This window comes from Notechis scutatus, chromosome Z, assembly GCF_049901735.1.
Source record: "Notechis scutatus isolate UNSWTSFEM ecotype Mainland chromosome Z, rNotScu1.2, whole genome shotgun sequence".
Classification (NCBI taxonomy): domain Eukaryota; kingdom Metazoa; phylum Chordata; class Lepidosauria; order Squamata; family Elapidae; genus Notechis; species Notechis scutatus.
In genome coordinates, this window is record NC_142025.1 from 78,474,407 (window position 1) to 78,498,466 (window position 24,060).

Below are 24,060 nucleotides of genomic sequence, written 5' to 3' on the forward strand. Positions count from 1 at the left end.
AATCCTGTCAACCTTAGGGTCAGGTCTCTCTGTAGAGTTTCTCTCCCCCGAGCCTTTGTGTGCTGCCCTGTCTCCAGGGACCCCTCAAGGAGAGATCTCATGGAATTGGTGATCCACTATCTGCTGGACATTCGGGCCATCCAGCCGGTTCCGGTGGACCAGGAGAGACAGGGTTTCTATTCAGTGTTGTTTGTGATTCCAAAGGCCTGGGTGGGGGGTGGGGGATGGTGAGCAATCCTCAACCTGAAAGGGCTCAACAGACTCTAATCTACCGAAGGTTCAAGATGCACTCCCTCCACTCCATTCTAGAGGGACTGCAGGAGGGAGATTTTTTGGCCTCCGTAGACTTGATGGAGGCCTACCTCCATGTGCCCATACACCCCAACCACCGTCAGTTCCTGAGGTTTTGCTATGGTGGCCGCCATTTTCAATACAGGGCTCTCCCATTCGGCCTGTCATCAGCCCCTTAGTCTTTTACCAAGCTCTTGGCAGCAGTAGCGGCAAACCTTAGAGCCTTACCCATAAGGATCCAATGCTATTTGGACGACATCCTGATAGCATCCTCTTCCAGACCCCAGGCGGAGGAGGATCTGATGTCAACAATCAGGATTCTTCAAGAGCATGGGTTCTCGATAAACCTGGACAAATGCCACCTAGTACCATTGACTCGGCTCTTGCATTTGGGGGCCATTATAAACACCTTGGCCGGACAGGTTTTTCTCTCACAGGAGCATCGAGACAGTATTAGGGAAGTCATGTCACTGATCCTGTCTTCCAGAGAGGTGCCTATCATCTTTCCGTCTCAACTTTTCAGCAAAATGATCTCGTGCATCAGGATTGTCCCATGGGCCCCCTTCCACGCCTGAACCCTTCAGTGGTTCCTGCTCCCTTACCAGAGGGCAAGCAGGGGCGACTCTCCAAGGAGGGTTCGAGTCCCCTTGCCAGTTCTTCGTTCCCTCCATTGGTGGCAGTCCCGAGCCATGGATCAGGGATGCTTGTACAGGGAACCCCAGAGGATTACCATCACCACCGATGCCAGTCTCTATGGTTGGGGGGCCCACTTGGGAGCCCAGGTCACCCAGGGGAGGTGGTCATGAGAGGAGCTCGCCCACAACATAAATTGGCTAGAGCTCAGGGCTGCCCGCTTAGCGCTCAAGGATCTAAGGCAAGAGGTGGTGGGGAGACATGTGCTTCTCATGGACAATGTGGCTACCAAGGCCCACATAAACCGACGGGGGCACACGCTCCAGATCTCTAATGCAGGAAGCAACTCAATTATGCAGGTGGGCGGAGAGAAACCTGTTGTCCCTACGAGCAGAACATATCACGGGAGTATCCAACATGCAGGCAGACTGGTTGAGCAGGGCCACAGTTGACCAGTCAGAATGGCGACTGCATCCCAGTCTATTCCAGGAGATGACGGAATGCTTCAGCCGCCCGATTCTTGATCTCTTTGCATTGCCAGAGAACATGCACCTCCCAAGGTTCTTTGCTTGATTCCCTGCCCGAGGAGCAGAAGGGGTCAATGCTCTCCGGTGCAGGTGGCCCCAGGGACTATTTTATGCCTTCCCTCCCTTCCCCTGATTCCGGGGGCAATCAGGAAAGTACTGATAGAAAGGGCGGAAGTTCTGTTGGTAGCCCCTTACTGGCCCAGGCGTCCTTGGTTCGCCGACCTGGTGGTCCTGTCAGTTGCCAGACCCTGGAGAATTCCCCTGTGCAAGATCTCCCTCAGCCAGGGCCCGATCAAGCACCCAGATCCAGCCTGCTTTCAGTTGATCGTATGGCACTTGAGCGGTGGATCCTGAAACAGGAGAAGTTTTCCACAAAGGTCATTCAGACCATCCAGGTGGCCAGAAGACCTTCCATGACCAGGATATATAACGCAATGTGGAAGATTTTCTGTAGTTGATGCACTTGTCACCAATTGAAAATCACTGGGGTTTCTGTTGCAAAGGTATTAGAGTTCCTGCAGGACAGGTTGGATAAAAGTCTCGCCCCCAATACCTTGAAGAGACAGGTGGCTGTCTTGGCCTCGGTGATTTTGGTCAAGGGCTCTACTACTCTGGCCCAACATCCTAGGGTGAAAGCCTTCCTTAAGGGAGCCACGAATTTGAGGCCACCGGTGGTCCACTGCTACCCCACCTGGGATTTGCCTAAGGTCTTGCAGGCACTGACTTGTCCCCCATTTGAACCCTTACATAAAGTCTACCTTCGCCTACTCACGTGCATGGTGTCATTCTTGGTGGCCATTACCTCGGCCAGGCGTATTTTGGAGTTGGTGGCGTTATCCATCAGGAAGGATCTGTGCATATTCCATGCAAACAGGGTGGTTCTGCGGTTGGACTCTACCTTCCTGCCCAAGGTGAACTCCTTATTGCATCGTTCACAGGAGTTGATTTTGCTTAATTTCTGTCCTGAGCCTACCCATGCACTAGAGAAAAAATGGCACACCTTGGACGTTAGGAGGGCCCTCCGTATTTACATTAAAATAACTTCTTCTCTTAGGAGGACGGAAGCCCTATTTGTTTCCTTTCAGCCGTCAACTTTGGGTCGCAGGGTGACACTTTCTACAGTAGGTCGCTGGCTCAGAGCCTGCATTGCAAAGGCCTATGAGTTACAGAGCCTTCCTGTATCCAGGAGGATCACAGCTCACTCAACCAGAAGTGCAGCGACCTCCGCAGCCTGGGCAACACAGGCATCAATTCTGGATATTTGTAGAGCTGTGACCTAGTCATCGGTGACCACATTCATAAGACATTACAAAATTGACTCCTTTGCCTCAGTGGAGGCATCCTTTGGAAGACGAGTCCTGCAGGTGTGCATGTAGAGGTGGGGACCTCTGACCAATCCAGCTCCCAACCGTAGGACAGCCATCATCCAGCTTTGGTATGTCCCATCCTGGATTCTCCCTTCGGCTCAGTGGAGAAGGGGCGTTGGTCCTTCCTGAACGCTTTTTCTCGGGGAGCCGAAGGGAGAATCCAGTCACACCCTGTATTCTGTTTCTGTCTGGTCGGAATAGGGAGGAAATGTCCCTTTTTTTCGCAGTATCAACTGAACTATCTGTTTGAGGACAAGGAGCAGCTGAATTTGCTTCAACGTCATTCAGAACTGGGGACTGTTACCAGGGGGTGTGTTCTTAGTTTTCAACTCGGTCTTCAGAGGTAGGAGACTAGAGACTACCCATCCTGGATTCTCCCTTCGGCTCCCGAGAAGAAGCGTTCAGGTAGGACCAACGCCCCTTTTCTCCGTCTTCTATTTTCCATTTTTTTAAACACAAACTTTTCACCCAACTGAAATCTCTGCATTCATGCAATATTATATCCTTAACCTATCTGTTCTAATGCAGTTTGATCTAGTTGTTAAGACAGCAGGCTAGAAAACAGGAAAGTGAGAGTTCCAAGTCTGCCTTCGTTATGAAAGCCAGTTAGGTGACTTAGAGCCAGTCCCTCTTTTTCATCTCAGCTCACAGGGTTGTTGTGGAGAAAACGAGGAGTATTAGGTATATTTGCTGACTTGAAATATTTATAAAAATACTAAAAGCAAGGAAAAAAGGCAAGAGTTTAAAAACATTCTGTTTTTATTGGATTACTGTTAATTGCTTAGACTTGCTCTTATCATTCTTCCCCTGTATTAGTCATCATGAAATAAACAGATAGCAGTTGTCACAGATCATCTCACAGATAGCAGTTGTCTTCACAAAATCTTGAACTTCAAACCAGGAGTTAGTACCATCTGAAGGTATAATTTGCGATCCAGATGTCCATGCAGACAGAGCCCCTTAGTTGTACAGCTCGAGGGTACTAAGAGAATTAAGGCTCTCAGATGTGAATTTAGTGTTCACTTAAGTTTTATAAGTTCACCTAAGGTTTATAAGATAGTACTGTCCTACATATGAGGCAATTGGTTCCTACGTGTTTTGATGATACCATATACTAGTGATGGTGAACCTTTTTGTTGTGGTGTGCTGAAAGCGTGCGCATGTGTCGGCACCCGCAATGCAATGCACCCTCCTGCGTGTGCAACTCCTCATCTCCTTACCTACCTTGCTCATGCATGCGCCTCCCAGCTGATTTTTGGCCTGTTTGAGGCCGTGTTTGCCCTTCCGTAGGCTCAAGGGAAGCCTCTGCAGCCTCGGAAAGGCGAAAAATGGGCCTTCTGCTCCCAAGGCTGCAGAACCTTCCCTCGAGCTTCCGGGAAGATGAAAATGGCCTCCCCTGAGCTACAGACGCCTCTGGAGGCTGAAAACAGGCACTTCTGGTATTTCCAGAAGGCCCTTTTTTCGCGCCCCAGGCTGTAGAGGCTTCCCTTTAGCTTGGGGAAGGCGAAAACGGCCTCAAATGGGCCGAAAATCACCTGGAAGGCGCGTGCATGCGCAGTGCAGGTAAGTTTGGCTGGGGCTCACGTGCCTGCACAAATGGCTCTGTGTGCCACCTGTGGCACCCGTGCCATAGGTTCTCTATCATGCCTATATGCCGTCATTTCATGACTGAAAAGACAAGTTTGTATTGCAGTGGGATTCAGCCTCCTTTTCTGTTTTCTTTTTGTGTAATTGGATAAAAAAAAATATTTTTTTTTGGCTTTTGATTTCCTGGAGCTTACCTTGAATTCTGATTCTATTGCATACTCACTTTGTTTAACCTCTATATAATTTCTGATTTGTTGCCTGCTGTTAATTAGAATAGTTCATACTCATAATATTTCTGAAGCATGATGTTAATAGATATGGGTCTTCCACCAGTTTAAAGCAAAACGTTATTCTGATTTAAATCCTTCATTGAGGTTATATTCCCTTGAGAGAAGGTGATATAGCCTTATTCACTGAAAACATACCATATGTTTTCATGTTATAAAATTCTAAGAAGAGATTGTGTTAATTCAAGGCTTTGTCTAATTGTTTTTTAAAAACTGATATTAATTTTTTCAGTTGTTGCAATATATTTTGTCTTTTATAGAGGAATGTAATCTACCTGTCTGATTCTTAGTTTATATTTTATTATAGCATAATCTAATACTTTGATAGTAAACAGTACATAATCTGATATCTGCAGGTAACACTTAATTTCTTAAATTTCATAGATCCACTAGATGGCACAGTGGTTCTTCTGCCACCTGAATCCCAGCAACATTTAATCCAGCTACTTTACTTTGTGCCTCATTTACCAAGCAATCTCCTTGCTTCTCTCAGCCGCTGTTGCATTATGGGAAAACTGCCTGTAAAGTTAACCACCACTCTTATTAGGATATTGCGTATGAGGTAACTAGTCTTTTCTGTTTTATTTTTCCTGAGTGAACTCAACTAACACATAAAATGAAATCTTGTATATTTTAAGGATATTGTTAGGGTTCATCACACAGTCACCAAATGTTCAGACAGGATTTGGCATTTTATCCCCCTATCAAGTCCTTTCCAAGGATCTGGGATAGGAAGATGTTGATGTTTTAATTTGTTTGAGATATTGTTTTATTGTAAAAAAAATTATTTGGATTTTCACAAAACGTAACACAAATAAAATATCTTTTTGAGAATAGCATGATCCCGGGTTGTCACTTTTCTATACAGACACAAACTCAATTTCATATTCATCTTTGTATTCTATTCTATATCTTTTTACTATTTTAGCATTTTCTCAGTGATTTTTCCCTTCCCTTAGTTTTCTCAACCTTGTTTTTAATTATCTCATTCCTTTCTAAGTTCAATTACATCTCTTTTTCTAAGTTTCAATATCTTTCTAATCATTATGTTTTTACTTTTGTCTATCCTGTTTCAATTTCATATTTTCTTTTCTCATTAAACAATTTTTCCCCTGTAGTTACTGATTGGAGTTATGACACCTTTGTATCTTTTAATTTTTGTCCATTCAGATCTTATTTAAACTTCAGTTTATGTCTTTACAGTTATAACATTCAATATCTAACCTCTATTTTATAACACATAACTTTTGCCAATCGAATTCTGCTTGGTACATTCTTAAAATACACACTAAATTCTTAAAGGTAAAATGTATATATAGCACTAATACATAAAATACTCATTCTATTCCAATTCGGCTCAACCATTAATGTTAATTACAATCTTCCATTAATATTAATTAACATTTTAACATTTCTTTTCAATTAAATATCATACTTCCTTAGGAACACTTGTAATATTTCCGTAATTTTTTTTTCATATTTCTTTCATATTTCTCTTCACTTAAATTTTTATAAATCATTAATAACAATTAAAATGTTCCCATCCTTTCCTAATTTCATTCTCTTATTCTCTTTATTTCATTTATTTATTAACAAACATTCCATCCCATTACAATAAGTGTTTTATCTATCACTTTAATCACACTTGTTTCATATTTTCTAAATTCATTTCTATTTCTAATATAACAATGCTATCTTATGTACCCTTGCAGAATCCTCTTTCAATTAAATTTTTACCCATTATCTCTATGTCTTCTAAATAGAGAATTATACCTTTAATCCTTGTACGTTTTCTCTGTTTCTCTATATCCTGTTTCTGTCCTTTATAACTTATTTTCCTTTCCTTCTTCCCCCTCTTCTTCTCCCTCCCCTTTTTGACCCCTTGTCTCTCTAATTCTAATTCTCTCTTCTGTAATTCTGTCTTCTGTTTCTTCCTAATATTGTAATTTCTTTTCAAACTATTCTTTTTTTGGTTGTTTTTTCAAGTCTTAAGTTTTTCACTCTCTTTACCCCTTTCCTTTTTTCTCCCCACTTGATCATTAAAGATGGCTTCTTCTTTGTCCCGCCCTTCTTGTTCTTCAAACATTTCTTGTTGTTTCTCATAGTTCAAGATCTCCATTTTTAAAAATTGAAATACGAAGCCAAAAAAAACTCTTTCTTCTTGTGCATCTTCTTTCTGTTTTTTAAGTTCCATTTTCAGTTCTTTCAAGAGTGATGCCATTTTAAATACCTTTAAACAACACCCAATTGATTTTAGTCATTTAAATCCAATAACCAAAAATCCAAAAATCACCAAGTGATCCAAATAATCCAAGGCTGTTTCTTCTTGTTTCTTTTTTCCACTTCCTCTTCCTGGGGTTCTATTATCTTGTTACAAAGTTTCAGTTAGAATGTATTTTTAGGAATCTTGTTAAGGTTTCACTGTTAATTCTTTTTATTTCCAGGTGGTCTCCTCCATTTTTCCAGATCCCACCCTTCTGTTTTTTACTTTTCTCTCCTTCTTTTAAAAGTTTTTAAATATCCAAGAAATCTTTATTATCCCTTTGACATTTTATTTTCAGCTTGAATGCCTATTAATGTCAAAGTGATTTTTTTCAATTTCTTACTTAAGTTTCTTAGCTGTCTGTATGGGGAAGGAAAGAAAAAAAAACCCAAATATTTTCCATTCTCACTCTCCTTCGCCGCTTCAGAAATCTTCTTTGGGAACAATGTTATTCTTTATAGTTCAAATACCAGGGTACCTTATGTTGTTGCTTTTTCAGTACAGCCCGGTCAGTCAAAGCTTTCTCTTCTTCCTTCTGCACAATCTTTTCTGGTCGGGTTCTTCTTTGCGGTGGCCATTTCTGACCACCACAGCAACCGCCTTTGGAAAGGAGTAATGGCCAGCTGGGGAGGAGAGATGTGGCTCTCCTCGACCCTGCTGGCGGTCTCCCCCCTCTTCACCTCTACGGGGTGGCTTAGCCCCAAATCCAGTCGGCTTGGGGCACTCCGGCAGCGAGCACGGATCGAAACTGCACATGATCGCGGATTTTGGTCCGTTGCTGAAGAAGCCCAAACCGGAAGTCATTGTCGTATTATTGTTATGGTTTGTTGCATAGTTGGCCAGATGTTCAGATTGGATTTGTCATTTTTGTCTGCCTATTGATTCTTTCCCAAGGACTTTGTGATAGGCACCTGTGGATGTTTGATGGTATTACAGATAGTGTCGCAGGATGTTAGCTCTTCCAAGTATAGTTGACTGATAGTGAATTTGTCAATGCATATGGTCTCCAAATGATGCTCCAGTTGCTTTGGGATTGCACTCAAGATACCTATGATTTTCACTACTAACTTTGCTTTAATTTGTCACAGTTGTTGTATTGTAGGTCATTGTGTTTTGTTATCTTCTCTAGTTCTTCTATTCTGCTGTCTCCAGGTACTGCCACATCCACTGTCCAGACTTTTTTGTCTTTCTTATTGGCAGTTGTTAAGTTGCATGTTATATGGCAGATGCCTGTCTGAAGTCTAAAGTCCCAGAGCATTTTAGCTTCTGCATTTTCTATGACTTTCTCTATTTTATGGTTCCACCAGTTTTTGCTTATGGTGTTTCTTCCAATGCATCAATGTTGCTACTTTGCCCTGTGATCTATGCAATTTTCTTGTGACCCAAGGTCACAAGGACCAGGTGACCCTCTGTTATGATATATACAGAATAACCCCTTGAGTAACAAGGATATGCACATGGAAATGTTTATGAGAGTAGTTATGAATAATTATTCAGCCACACACAGCCATACACTGAATTGAGTTAAAGTTTACTTTAAGAAATAGCATAGTCCAATAAACGGTCCAGGTCATATACGTTTTACAGTTCAAAGAATATCCAATTACAAAGTCTTCTTACCGGTTGCCTTTTCATTTCCAATAAACAAAAATATCAAAGTATAAGCACAGCATAAATACAACCTTAGATAGCAACATAATGTCAGAGATACAGAATGTCAGAGATACAGCATGTCAGAGAGAACAAGCCATGATCTCTAGCTCCCTCTTATGGCAATCTGCAATACAATCAACCAATTGGAACACAGTACAAATCAATACAGTGATTTTTGTCTTAAAGCTACAAAAGATACATTGTTGGTTTATATATTGCCAACCCAACTAATTGGTGGACAGATTCCTAATACCCTCTATTTCTTCCATTTCTTTGCATAGCAGCTCTTGCAATTGCTGTCTTCTCAATTCTGGCTATGTATGGATTTGTTCTTAAGGCTTGGTCTTGTGCAACTAGAATTGTCATCTCAGTCTCTTTCTTCAATTTTCTTGTTTTCTAGTTATTATCTGGTTTACTTGCTATTTTTAATATACTGGCCATGCAATGCTTTGTCTTTACATACCTCCTTTCTTCATTTTTTTTTTTTTTTTAGGCCAGTTTGGTCTCTCTAGTCCTCATTAAGCCTTAGCGGTATACTAGTTTTAGCACATATCCTTAACTATCCTTCTGATAGTCTTTCAATGCCTTTTTTTTCTTCTTCATTCAGAATCATAATCGGAATAGAATTGGAAGGGACCTAAGAAGTCTTCTAGTCCAGCCCCCTCCTTTAGCTGGAGATCCTATACCATTTCAGACAAGTGACTGTCCAGTCTCTTCTTAAAAGCCTCCAGTGATAAAGCACTTATGTCTGAAGCAAGCTATTCCACTGGTTAGTTGTCCTCACTGTTAGGAAGTTTTTCCTTAATTCCAGGTTGCTTCTCTTCTTGATTATTTTCCATCCATGCCCTCTGATGATTTGGAAAATAAATTGACCCAGTCCTCTTTGTGGCAGCCTCTTAAATCCTGGAATACTGCTATCATGTCCCCCCTAGTCCTTGTTTTCTCTAAACTGGCCAAACCAAAATCCTGCAATTGTTCTTCATGTTTTAGTCTCCAGGCCTTTAATCATCGGTTGCTTTTCTTTGCACTTTTTTCAAAGTCTCAACATCTCTTTTGTAATGTGGTGACCAAAACTGGATGCATTATTCCAGGTGTGGTCTTACTTAAGGCTTTATAAAGTGGTACTAATACTTCACATGATTTTGATTCTATGCTTCTGTTTATATAACCAAGGGTTGTATTAGCTTTTTTTGGTTGATGCCGCACACTGCTGACTCATGTTTAAATGATCATCCACTAGGATTCCAAAGTTCCTCTCAGAGTTACTGTTTTTGAGCCAGGTTTTGCCTAATCTGTACTTGGTTTTCCTGCCCAGTTGTAAAACCTCACTTTTCTCCACATTAAATTTCATTTTGTTGGATATGGCCCATTTTCAAGTCTGTCAATATTTTTTTGGATCCTGAGCTGGTTTTCTGGAATATTGGCTATTCCTGCCACCTTAGTGTCATCTGCAAATTTGATGAGTTCCCTTTCTATTCTCTCATCTAGTCATTTATGAAGATATTGAAGAGTATTGGTCCTAAGACAGAACCTTGTGGTACCCTACTGCTTATTTCCCTCCATGTAGATGTAGATGAAGGACTACTTGTTGAGTAGTTTGTCCTCTGGTGTTGATGCTGTCTATCCCATGTATTTCTAGTTTACCAAGAAGTAGATTGTGGCCAACTTTGTCAAATGCCTTTCTGAAGTCTAAATATACTATGCCCACAGCATTTAACGGGTCTATTATTTTAGTCACTTTTGTCTAAGAATCAAAGCAGATTGGTTTGGCATGATCTGTTTTTAACAAACCTGTGCTGGCTTCTAGTTATAGCTAACTTTACTTGTTTTTAGATGCTCACAGATCTGTTTTTTTATTATTATTTTCCAGTATCTTCCCAGATATTGATGTTTGGCTGATTGGTCTGTACTTTCCTTGGTCTGTATTTTTTTCTTTTTTTGAAGATAGAGACCAAACCAGCTCTTTTCCAATCCTCTGATAGTTCCACAGTATTCCAAGCATTTTTAAAAGATATGATACAATGATTCTGAGATAATATCTGCTATCTCCTTCATAACTCTGGGATGTAATTCATCAGGTCCCAGTGATTTATATTCATCTAGGTCAGACAGGTGTTATCTTACCATTTTCTTGCTTATTTTAATTTTTATTTCTAGCCTGTTTTTTAGTTACATTTTTGGTAGGTTGGGCTATAGTTTCTTTTTGTGTGAAGACTGATGCAAAGAATGAGTTAAGTAGCTCTGCTTTCTCTCTACTGCCTGTTACTTCATTGCCATTTTCTCTCTTTAGTGGACCGACTGTTTCCTTGACTTTTTCTTATTATTTGTACATTGAAAGAAACATTTTTATTGTTTTTGATTTTGCTGCAAACCTTTGTTCATTCTGAGCCTTTGCTTTCCTGACTTCATCTTTGCAGATTCAGGCTATATGCTGATATTCTGCCTTATGTGTCCCTATTTCCATTTTTGGTATTTGTTCTTTTTGTCTTTCAGTTTATCAGAGAGATAATTGTGCAACCATGCTGGTTTCTTCTTGGATTTCTTGCTTTTCTTTTTCAGTGCTCTTATTGTCATATTTTTCCCCTTTAGGATTTTTATCCGTGGAATTTTTCTTTGGTGCTTTCTGAGTTTTTTAAAATCAGTTCTTTTAAAGTTTAATACACTAGTTGGATTTTCTTCTATTGCTTGCATTTGCCCTTATATTGAATTCAAATATGACTTGGTCATTCTCCCATGAGCTGTTCAGAGCATCCAGTGATGGGAAGGTGCTTCAGTCTCTTCTAGGAAGGCTGGGCTTAAACTTGAGGACGCTCCTCCTCCACGAGACTCCTCCTTAGCGTCCCCAGTTTTAGCTCAGCCTTTCTTCAGGCAGGTTGTGTTATTGTTTTCCTGGTTGGAGTAGAACACTGGCGATTTAGTTGATTTATTTCTCAGGTCAGGTAAAACCATAGTTTCTGTCACCAACTACCCCCACCACCCCTGGGAACCTCTAAAAGTCATTTTGCTCATTTTTTTTTTAATGTTACAGCCTCCGAAGCTAAAGCCTCATAAACGCGGAGGCTTATCTTTTCAATCTGCCCTAAGGCTAAAAGCCTCTTGTTTCAGAGATGCTGCCTTAAACTTCTAAACAAGGAGACTTATCTCTCCAATCTCCCAGCTGGCTGAGAAAACGCTCTGTCCCTTCAAGATTTTAAGCTTCAATTTAAAAGTGCAGCCTGTTTTCCTTTTATCAAGGCTCAAAGTCGCAGTTTAAACAGTACAGCCTTTTTTCCTTTTATTACGAGGCTTTCCCCGCAGAACACCTCAGGGCAGGGAATTAGCCCCTGTGCCTTCCCGCTGAGCAGTTTTGCTTTCAGCAGGCCAGGCGGTGGTAGTTGCTTTCGTTTTCATTCTGCCACGAGGAGGCTGCCATTTGAAAGGCCGCATGGTTAAAATTGCTGAGTAATTGTTACTGTCTGTGAGGCAAGTTACCCAACAAGGTTTCCCTTCTTGGGGACCTGGGAAGGGGGGGTCCCTACCACCAGTCCACTGGATGATAGAGGACTTGAAGTGCTGGATTCCACAGGCAATAAGTGCAGCTAAACTGATCTAATTATCAGTTACAGACCTCTGTGCCCTCATATAGGTGCCGGGTTTGGAGGGGGTGTTCTGGTCTCCATATTTGATATTACAAGTACTTTACTCAAAAAATGACTTGATTGACTTAAATTCTACAAATCTTTAAGTTATTAGTGTGTGTATGTGTGTGTGTGTGTGTGTGTGTGTATAGATAGATAGATGATAGATAGATAGATAGATAGATAGATAGATAGATAGATGATAGATAGATAGATAGATAGATAGATAGATAGATAGATAGATAGATGATAGATAGATAGATAGATAGATAGATAGATAGACAGACAGACAGACAGACAGACAGATAACAAAGCAAAACAGAACAAGGAGACAACATTTGCTAAAGGAATCGGGGAACTATTTATTCCAGGATCCCCTGCCCCTTAAGAGAGCAGGCCCCTAGGTGTTCCAGCCACCTAATTTCATAGCCTCTTTACATTGCTAATCTATCAAAGGCATTACCATGGCCAGCAACTACAACTCCAGATCTAGACTAACTGCTAAAAATAGAGATAAGTCCTCGGAGCCCAAAAAGACCTCTAAGGCAGCAGAGAAAGATGCACACAGATGCCATCAGGCATTAGAAAGGCAGGTGGAAAAACGTACACAAACAGCTGCACAGCCCACCTCTTCACCACTCATCATACCCTCTACCTCACAGGCCCAGAACCCTCCAACCGCCCCTCTGGATTTATCCAGAAGGAGCAGCTTATTGATACAACCTCCCCAGGAGGCTCTTTTTAACATTCTCTCCCCAAGGAGAGTCCCAGAGGCAACATTCACGGCACCTGCAGCTGGCCTCAGACAATAGGAGGAACTTCCGGAGGAAATCCCTGCCAACATGAGGGCATGGATAGAGCTAGCTATCCAGAAGGGCATATCAGCAGGTGTCCAACAGGATATTCAGGCAGGATGAACACCCTCAGCTTCGGTTTGCGGCTCTCTTTCTGAACGATCTGTGGGCATCATGGATCTACATCTCTACATCAGGTACTCCCGCCCCCTCGCAGAACTATTGTTGCCCACTGTCAGAGACCCTCAGTACACACAGGATATGGGAGATCAAGGGGATCCAATGGATCAAATGGAGGGGTCGGTACACACCGTTGACCAGGTTTGGTCAGAGGTGGATCCACTAGAAAGGGAGATGTCTGATGATGAAGGCCTCTCACCTGACCTCCCCATATTTATAGGATTATTCTGCCCACAATTATTTAAATCCCTGCTGTTTAAAGCCAAGAACACCGCACGGCTGGATAATACGGGTACCCCTCCCCCACCAAATACTCCAGGGGAAGCAGAGGATCTTATATTCTCTCAACCAGTCACTGAGGCAGAGGTTATCCCTGTGCCACAAATGTTTTCCAATTTAGTGCAAAAACAATGGGCTGCAGCAGCCTCAAATCCCGCTCCCACAGGACATCATAAAAAATACTATAATTTGGCACCCAAGTTCTCTAAATTTCTAAACACTCCGGAAGTGGACAAGCCTATCATTGCACTTGCATCTTCCTCAGCCATCCCAAGTGAAGCTGAAGAGGCCCTCAAGCCTGAGGAAAAGAGGGTGGAACTAGCCCTCCACATGGCACATGTCTCGGATGCATGGGCCATCAGAGCGGCCACAGCCACCTCTTTTTTCACCAGATCATCTCTCAGATGGCTCCGCCACCTGAGGGATACCATTCCAGCCTCAAACATTAGGACACATCAAGATGTGGCTAAATTAATCGCCGCTGCAAAGTTTTCGGCAGATGCTTCCTTCAATGTAGTTAAATTTTCCTCTAGGGCCATTGCTTCCCAAATTGTGGCTAGAAGGTTACTTTGGTTCAGGCATTGGCAGGCAGATGTCAAGCACAAGTGGTGGCTTGCCTTAGCTCCCATCTCGGAGAACAAACTATTTGGCAGTGCGCTTGAACCCCTCCTAATTGAAACCAGAACCAAAAAGAAAATCTTCCCTCTCTTTTCCGTCGATCAGCTTCCAGATCACCATAGCCCTTTCATAGGGGTTCCTTTTGCCCCTTCTACCAACCCTACCATCCAAGATTTCAAAGACAGCCTGGATTCAGACAATAGACAGATAGAATTGAACCTGGGGACAGATATAGAAGGGGGCTCCATCCCAAGAGACAATTTCGAGGAACAGGATCTAGGCCCTTCCTCAGGTCCAAGTAACGACCACAATGAGATTCCCATTGGCGGTCGCCTAAAAATGTTTGCTGATCAATGGGACTCTTCTACCACTGACGCATGGGTCAGGAACACAGTACGATTTGGTCTGGCACTGGAGTTCAGCTCTCCCCCGGATTTTTATGAAGTCCCCACTTTCAGGGACGCAGAAAAAGGTTTCTCATGGACACAGCCATAGCACATCTACTAGAGATCTGGGCCATACAACCCGTCCCTTCTAATAAAAAAGATCTTGGTTTTTATTCACACCTCTTCGTGGTCCCTAAAAGTTCGGGGGGATGTAGGGCAATCCTGGACTTAAAACGTCTAAACCAATATTTAGTTAACTGAAAATTTAAAATGACCATTCTCCAATCCATCTTACTCAGCATCAGAAAAATGATGTCCTTACCTCCATAGACCTCACGGAAGCTTACTTACATATCCTAATTAGGCCCTCACATTTCAAATTCCTTCATTTCTGTTAAAACAACATCCTTTATGAATATATTGCCCTCCCATTTGGCCTAGCTTCAGGTCCCAAAACTTTTACAAAGGTCTTGGCTGCCTTGGCAGCATCACTCAGAGATAGGTCCATCCGACTTCAATGCTACTTGGATGACATTCTTATTCTGGCATCTTCCATCAATCAAGCAAATTCAAACACTCAAACTACACTAGTAACCCTACAACAACATGGGTTCTCAATCAATTGGTCAAAAAGTCATTTAACACTCTCTACTAGACTCATTCACCTTGGCGCCATCATTGACACCCTGGAAGGCAAAGTTTTCCTCTCCCCTGACAGACAAGAAAGCATTAGAGATTTGGCTCAACAGATCAGAACTCTTAGGAAAGTACAACTATGTCTTCTTTCAAAATGATTTCTTGTATTTCTATTATCCCTTGGGCCTGGTTCCATGCAATAACCCTGCAATGGTTCCTGCTGCCATACCAACGCGCTGGGAGAGACGACGGCAGGACTCGTTCCATCAACAGTTCTCAGGTCTCTACGATGGTGGACACGACCCGAAATCAACAAGGGATGCCCTTTCAAGGATCCACACAGGTTGATTGTTACAACGGACGCCAGTCTAGTGGGATGGGGGCCCACTTCCAATCACATACAGCGTAAGGCCTTTGGATGAATTCAGAGAAGGCACACTATATCAACTGGCTAGAACTGAGAGCGGTGTACTTGGCACTCCGACAATTCCTCCCGCATCTCCATTGCAAACACATGCTTGTCTTAACAGACAACATAACTACAAAGGCCTGTATCAACAAACAAGGGAGCACTCATTCCAATCTAATGAGGGAAGCAGAAAGGCTATTCCTGTGGGCCAAAATCCATCTTCTCTCTCTAAAGGCGGAGCACATATCTGGAGTAGCGAATGTACAAGCGGATTGGCTCAGCAGAGCCACGTTAGACAAATCAGAGTGGCGTCTGGACCCCAAGATCTTTCTGCAGGCTATTCGGAGGTTGGGCCAACCGGTAGTCAACCTGTTTGCCTCCCAACTCAATGCATAGCTTCCCCGATTCATTTCTTGTTATCCATCACAGGGAGCGGAGGACGTGAACACCTTCAGATGTCACTGGCCCACCGGACTGCTATACGCCTTTCCTCCCCTCCCCGTGATCCCCAAATTGATTCAGAAGTTGCTGGAAGTAAAAGCAGCCCTGCTATTAGTGGCTCCTTATTGGCCAAGGCGAATATGGTTCGCGGACCTGAAGGTACCACCGTGGAGGATCCCATCATCGGTCATATTGCTGTCTCAAAGCCCAGTGCTACACCCGGACTCCCAATGGCTAAACTTACCCGTATGGAAGTTGAACGGCGACGTCTGAGAGATGAACACCTTTCTACTCAAGTTATTCACACTATTCAGTCAGCTCGATGTCCTTCGACGAACCGAATCTATGAGGCCACCTGGTCTAGCTTCTGCCATTGGTGTCAGAGGGTTCAGTTCAACCCCCCTTCCCCATCAGTTGCGCAGTTATTAGAATTTTTACAGGAGGGCCTAAACAAAGGGTTATCACCCAATACTCTGTGGAGACAGGTGGCAGCCCTGGCTTCGGTCATATCTTGGGATGATCTTACTTCCATATCTCATCACCCTCGCATTTGCAGTTTTCTGCGTGGTGCCAAGAACTTGAGGACCTCCATAGTGCACTGATATCCAACTTGGGACTTAAATAAGGTACTATTGGCCCTTACTACAGGTCCCTTCAAGCCACTAAGGACTACGACACTTCAATTTCTAACCTACAAAGTAGTTTTCCTGATAGCAATTACATCTGCCCGAAGAATCTCCGAACTAGCTGCATTATCGGTGCTCAAAGTTCTCTGTATTTTCCATTCAGATAGAGTGGTTCTAAGACCAGATCCCTCCTTCATTCCAAAAGTTAATTCGGCATTCCATAGAGCTCAAGAGCTGGTGTTCCGAAATTTTTGCTCACGTCCATCACACAGGCTCGAACACCAATGGCACCGCTTGGATGTAAGAAGAACCTTATGCATCTACATAGAGTGCACGGCGCCCTCCAGAAAGACAGAAGCCCTCTTTGTGTCCTTTCAGCCTAACACCCTGGGGTGCAAGGTTTCACCCTCTACCATAGGTAGATGGCTAAGGGCCACCATCGCTAAGTTGTATGACTCTCACTCGATTCCAGTGCCCCAAGGCATTACCGCTCACTCCACCAGGAGTGCAGCCACCACAGCAGCATGGGTGACCCAAGCTACAATAGAGGAGATTTGCCGAGCTGCAATCTGGGCTTCTCCATCTCCATTTATTAGAAATTATAAAATTGACATATTTGCTTTTGCTGAGGCTTCATTTGGTAGGTGAGTTTTGCAGCAAGTTATTTCAGAGACAGTTAGGTCTGCAACCCAGATGGAGTCCCTCCCTTAGGACAGTGCCAAGCTTTGGTATGTCCCATCACTGGATGCTCTCAACAGCTCATGGGAGAAAGGGTGTTGGTACTTACCTGATAAGCCAGTTCTCTGTGAGTTGTGAAGAGCATCCAGCCTCACCCTTTTATTCCGTCTGGTAGGGGGTCTGTTCCAGCCAAGGTTATTACATAGGCTTAAGCATATAGGGTATCAATACCTTGGCTTCGCAAAACTGGAGACGCTAAGGAGGAGTCTCGTGGAGGAGGAGGAGTGTCCTCAAGTTTAAGCCCAGCCTTCCTGGAAGGGACTGAAGCACTTTCCATCACTGGATGCTCTTCACAGCTCACAGAGAACGGACGTATCAGGTAAGTACCAATGCCCTCTCTCACCCAAGGTTCCGACAACTTCATGTCCCACTATAACTTGGTAAGAATTAGGTCCAATATAGATTTTCCTCTAGTTCCCTCCTCTACTTTTTGAATGACAAGTTGTCAGCTACATTAGTTAGGAATCTCTTCGATCTCCCACTTGCTACAGAGTTTGTCTCCCAGTTGATATCAGGGTAGTTAAAGTTTCCCTTTATTACTGCGGTATGTTTCCTACATATTCATTAATTATTTAGCAAAACCTTCATCTATTTCTTTTGCTTGCTCAGGTGATCTGTAGTATATGCCTATAGCAATAATTGAATTGAATTCAATTAATTGCCTATAGCAATTAATTGAATAAATGTTGAATGAGAACTACCGATAGACAGATTTTATAGCCCATTCATTAATGATAAAGGCTTCACTTTCCTATATATTCTCATCAATTCCACTACACAAAATTAGAGCAACTCAGCTTCAGCATTTCTTGCATCTTTCTCTTAGCTTGAGAGCCTATTAATATGGCAATTAGCTTTAAAACATGGTTCTATTTAGCATTCCTAGATGGATTGAAATACAGTTCAACTAATTCCAATTACTGTAGTTTTCATGTAGGTACAGTAGGGATTTTTGTCATATGATTTATGAAATACTGTTTGTTTGGAGAATTTATAGAATACCAATATAAAAGGACTCTAATGTAGAAAAATCATATCTCCTCATTTTTTATTTTTTATTCCATTTGCATAGTTCTTCCCTTCATTTTTCCCTTCTCTCTTTTTTCTTTTTCCTTGTAATCTGGATGGAATGATGATAACTCTTCCTTTCTCTATTTAGTTTTCCTGCTGTTTTTCAGCTTCTCTCTGTTATTCTTTTTCTTTTAAAGAGTTTTTTAAATCTTTCAGCCCTATGTTTTATAATAAAATCACTTATTATTTGAAAGTTTATATTGATTTTTAAAAGTACAAATATAAAGTGCTAAAATATACTGTATGTACCATAGGTCCTAATAAGGCAGGATCTCCCATACATTATTATTATACATACAAGAGTGTGAAATCACAACTGCCAGTTCTTCATCTGGAGTTGGCACTTTAATGTAATTTGTCTGTGCATCTTTTATAATTAACAAATGGAAATTTTGTCAATCTACAGATTTTCTAAGCTGTCCAAGATAATTTTGATATGGTATCTGGTGTGCCAATAATCAATGGGACCAACATAGCCAATTTATGCTATAATCATTCCACTTTGATTTTAAAAAAACCCACACAGTTATGTAGCAGTCACATGTAAAGGTTTTTGTGTCTCTTGTTCTCCTCCACCCTTATTTCGATCTTTTTATGCATCTCTCTCAAATAAACATATTCTTGGTTTTGAACCTAATTTTAGAACAGGGTTATTGAGAAATAATGGATATTTTTGCCTTTTTAAATTGGACCATTTCCCCTACTTCAAATAAGTTTGGGAGTGGATCTATGTTATATATGTCTTTGCACATCTTTGGGTTTGAATTACAACGCATCTTAAATAATTTTCTCAAACTCCCCCCCTAATTATTATTATTGTTTTTTGGTAATAGATCCTCTTTTGTGGCATGGAAGTATCCAGCACAGGGCAGTTCAGTGACTGACATTGGATACTTCAGCTTTTTGTTTTCAACACTTACAGGTAATCGGTACAAATTTACTTTCATCTTAATGTTGCTGGAGTATTTAGAAGACAGATTTTGCATAATATCTATTTACTTTTGCTTGTTGACTTCACTTGAATTTAGTTATTTGTTCTATGTTTTCTATTGCATTGTATTTCTGTTACTTTATTGTTCCAAATGTACATCCATATTTTTCTTTCTTCTATGAAGTTCCAGTACTTTTGGAAGTACTGGTCAATTTAGAATAAAGAGCAGTATTCCAAAGCAGTACTCCAGTATTTTGGAGCAATTGTCCAAAACTTCCCAAATAATTACCATAAACATGGCTTGCTGGAAATAAAAATAAGAAACAAGGCTAGGCAGGCCTTTAAACTGTTTTTGGCAACTTAACATTACTCAAAGAAGAATTCAATCATTAGTAAAATAGTTCTGCAGATCTGAACTTCATAATCATGGTTCTCACAATTTTACCAGAATTTCATTCAGTCTTGACTCTTTTTTTTATATGACAGCATTCCATATAGGTAGCCTTTGCTTAATGACCACTTGCTCAGTGTCTGTTCAAATTTGCAAATGGCGCTGAACAAATGGTACTTTCATGCTTTGTAGTGTCCCTAGGATCATGTGATCTAGTCCTAAATCTACACAAAAAGGATCCAGTTAATTAAACAAACAAACAAATTTATTTATTGAGCACAATGATCCAAAGCTACAAATTTACATTTCAGATTTATTTATTAGGTTCTTTGAGAAGCCTTTCCAAAGTTACATACAAATTTGTATGTAGCAAAAGTATGCAATGTTTGCTTTCAGTAACCAGTGAGCGTCCCTTGGGCAGCAATAACTGCTTCTATTCTAAAACACTAACTTTCTTCTGATTTAATCATTCTTTGGTTGTTTGGTGTGTGTTTTGGGTTATTGTTTGCTGTATGACCCCTTAGTTTTCAGTTCACAAACAGTGTCATGCCCCTATCAGAATCTGATTCCGAGGGGGAGGCTGAGCAGCTGACAGGGAGTGGCTGTGGAAAAAACTGGGGAAGGGCACAGTCCGTCTGGGCAGAGCAGGAGAGAGATAGAGCAAGGCAGAGGGAATTCAGAGGAAGATCCAGGCCCAACCCCTCTTCATCCTAGGGCACATAGGGAAGAACGGAGAAGGGAGCAAACATGAGTTGCATGGCTTACGGTGGAGGAAAGGGCCCTGATTCTGTTCATTAGCTGCAGCTGGGAACACAGTGTTTAAAAAGGGAGGTTGCACATAGCAACTTGTGGGAAGCAAATCATGAGTTATCTTTTATGGTCAAGGCTTATCTGGGTTCCAGGCGTCCTCCCAACTGTGCATGTTTTATTGGCTTTTGAAGTCTGCAATTCCTTATCATACCTTGTCCAGTTAATTGCTGCAGCGTGGTTGTGTGGATTTTTATTTACAGTTTATACATACTTCATTTTTGGACTGAATTTCCTTCATTTAAAAACTCTTCTTGGGAGAGTTTTTTCTCCAACCGAAGGTAACTGGACATTGGGGGCCAGTTGGAGGTATTAAAGGGACTTTTCTTACTTATGTGACTTTGTTGCCTTTGTGCCACACTCCGGGTGGCACAAACAACTTTCTGGAAATAGTTTTCTAAATGCTTCCAGACTGTGAGGTTCAACAACTGTTTTTCAAGACTCTGGACATCTTTGCTTCAGTCAATGAGATCAGATTTTGATAGCAAAATTATGTTCTTTAATAAGGCAGGACCTTCCATACTTACACCCAATTTCCATCTCAATGGTTGAAACAGCTGACATTAATTTTTCCTTCTAATGAACTGATAATTCTACAGGTTTGCATACTTTTGCCACACAGCAATATGTAGCTTTTGATCATTTCCTCAATTAAAAATTTATAATTAATATTTTTCTCATTTGTTTAATTGAGTTTTCTAATATGTGGGGAGAGGAACATGAGATGGAGTCTCTTTTTTAAAACAAGTTTTTATTTTATTCTACATATACACAACAATACATAAACAGTGTGGCACCTAAGCACCATACATTCCGGTGCAAACAAAACTAATAACATTTATCATATATCTAATGTTAATTCATATATTTGTATAAAATTAGAATCTTTCATTATTTAATTATTCAATATTCCAATACATTCTTCTAATGCCAGTCACCATATTATTTAAGTATACACGATAATTTCATTATTCGATTCCTTCTTTCATTTTTAATTTTTTTTAAAAAACGTCTCTTGGCAAGCAGTGTGGTTCCAGGTTTTTACATTTCAGTACAAACATGATCATAGTCATATTCATCTTTTTTGTTCAGTTTCATGTCACATTATTACTTATTAATATTAAATTCATTAAACTTATTTTGTCCACTTTTGATTCTTATCTTATTTCATTTTTCTTGGGGTATTCTCATATCTTACTTTACAATATCTAAGATTCTTATTTCATTTCTATATTTCTATATTTATTGCATTTTTATCTGTCACGTTTGCCGTTTTATCAATCCTTGTTCTATTAATACTAAAAATTGTCCCCTTTAGTTGTCAATTCGAGCTTACCGTCTTTATTCTACATAATAACAATATTTTTTCTATCTACTAAATATCAGATATACATATATTTTATGTCAGATTCAGCATAGTATTGTTTTCTCAATCATCTTATAAATCAGCTATATATTACAAAAATATTAATCTAGTCAATTAATTATAGAAACTGATATTAATCTTTCCATTATGATTCTCATAATTTTATATATAATTGATTATCAATTAATATTCTTATAATAAATTTCCATTTCCATATCCCATTAAATTCCATATCTAATATAATAATAATCCTTAGAAAGAGTTTCTACAATCAAAGTCCATAAGACTTTGTTTCTACGTTCTTTTCTAACTTTTTCCCAAAGTCACCAAGTGGTTCCAAAGCAATTATTTCAAATATCTTTCCCCTTGTAATATTCTGGTATTTCACTTTTCATGGTTTTAATTTTATTATGATGGAGTTCCTCTTATTTTCTTTTAAGTTCCAACTTCCAATTTTAAAAAGACCAAACACCTTCAAGAGTCACAGAAAATTTCCCTGTACCATCAGGTGACGCTGTCAACACTATTTCCACGTTCCACACTTTCTTTCATTTTTTCCCTTTTTTAAAATAATAAAACGTTTATTAATTTTGCTAATTTCAATTATTAGCTATTATTTCTTTTCAACACATTCAATTCCAGCATTTACTTATGCCTATTTAGTGCCAAAAGTCCAATAGTTATCCAATTTAATTCCCAAGCCTTTTGTGCTCAAATATTTTCCTCTGAATTTTCACCTCCAAATTAGTTCATTTAAATATTCAAAGCCAGTTTTATAAGTTCCAATTTCCTTCCCTCTCTCTCTGATCGCCGCTTCTACACACTTTCATCCAAAATAGTTCTTTGTTTCTTAATTTCGGGGTACTTTAATGTCCATGTATTTTGCCTGGTTCACACTCCACTCGCTACTGCTTCCCGTCTTCATGGTGGCCATTTTCAACCACCGCTGCAACTTGTCTTCGGAGTGGGTTTATCTTGTCAGGGAAGGGAGATGCAGCTCCCCTCGGCCCTCCAAGCAGTTCCCCCTTTCTTCACCACCCCTCCAGGGTGGTTCCCATCCCAATTGGGACCCTCCAACAAGTGAGCTCAGAGCAAAACCACACATGATCACGGATTCCACTCCGACCATGATGGAAGAGCAACCAGAAGTCAAGGTGGGGTCTCTTAAGGCTCTGTTCCTGCCTAGCGCTTTTCAACATTTTCATAAATGACCTAGATGAGGGGATTGAAGAGGCACTCATCAAACTTGCAGATAACAGCAAGCTGGGACCAAATTGTTAACTCTCAAAATACAGAAGTATCTTGACAGACTGAGCATCACATCCTATCCAACAAGATCAGTTCAGTGATGACAAAAGTAAGGTTCTTTTATATGCAGAATAAACCAAATACTATTGAGCCAGGTACATATTAGGCAGTACCTGGCTCAACAGTAGTAAGAAGGATCTACTAGGTATCCTAGTAGACCACTGCCTAAGTATGAGTCAGTAATGTGCTGCAGCTGCCAAAAGAGCCAGTGCTGCATCAACATAGGGATAGCACAAGATAATGAGACATGCTTTATACTTTATACTGCTCTGGTGAGATCATACTTGGAATACTGCATCCAGTTCTGGTTACCACAATATAGAAAAGAGGCTGAGAGCTTTAGAAAGCGTGCAGAGAAGAATAACAAAAATGGTAAGGGGTTTGGAGGCTAAAGTGTATGAAGAAGGGAACTAGGTATGTTCAGCCTAATGAAGAGAAGTACTAGGAGGTGACATGACAGCTATCTTCTAATACATAAAGAATGGTCACAGGAAGAAGGGGTCAGTTTATTCTTCAGTTTATAGCACCTAGTGGCAGGGCAAGAAGTACAGGATGGAAGACAAAGAGAGACCCAACCTAGAACTCAGGAGGAATTTCTTGAGAGCAAGAACAGTTAATTGGTTGAATAGTTTGCCTCTTGAAGTTAAGGGTGCTCCATCACTGGAAGCTTTCAAGAAAAGATTGGACAATCATTTGGCCTGGATAGTATAAGGACTCCTGCCTTGGGCAGAAGATTGCACTATGAAACCCCAAAGGTCCCTTCCAACCCTATCATTCTTGTTTTAGGACTTGTGTGGAGAACAAATCATGTTTTAGGCTATATTTATGGAGCAATATTGAAGGGTTCACAAACC

General features: G+C 40.9%; 1 protein-coding gene across 7 annotated transcripts in view; it reads left to right on the forward strand.

Annotated features, from left to right (window-relative positions):
* The window catches only part of TEX10 (testis expressed 10), a 66,407-nt gene that overhangs the window by 28,872 nt on the left and 13,475 nt on the right, over positions 1–24,060 (forward strand). For all 7 annotated transcript variants that reach the window (XM_026678332.2, XM_026678335.2, XM_026678333.2 and 4 more), the window contains exons 9-10: positions 5,077–5,254; positions 19,237–19,325. In XM_026678332.2, the coding sequence (XP_026534117.1) occupies positions 5,077–5,254; positions 19,237–19,325 (267 nt within the window). The remainder of the gene's footprint in view (positions 1–5,076; positions 5,255–19,236; positions 19,326–24,060) is intronic.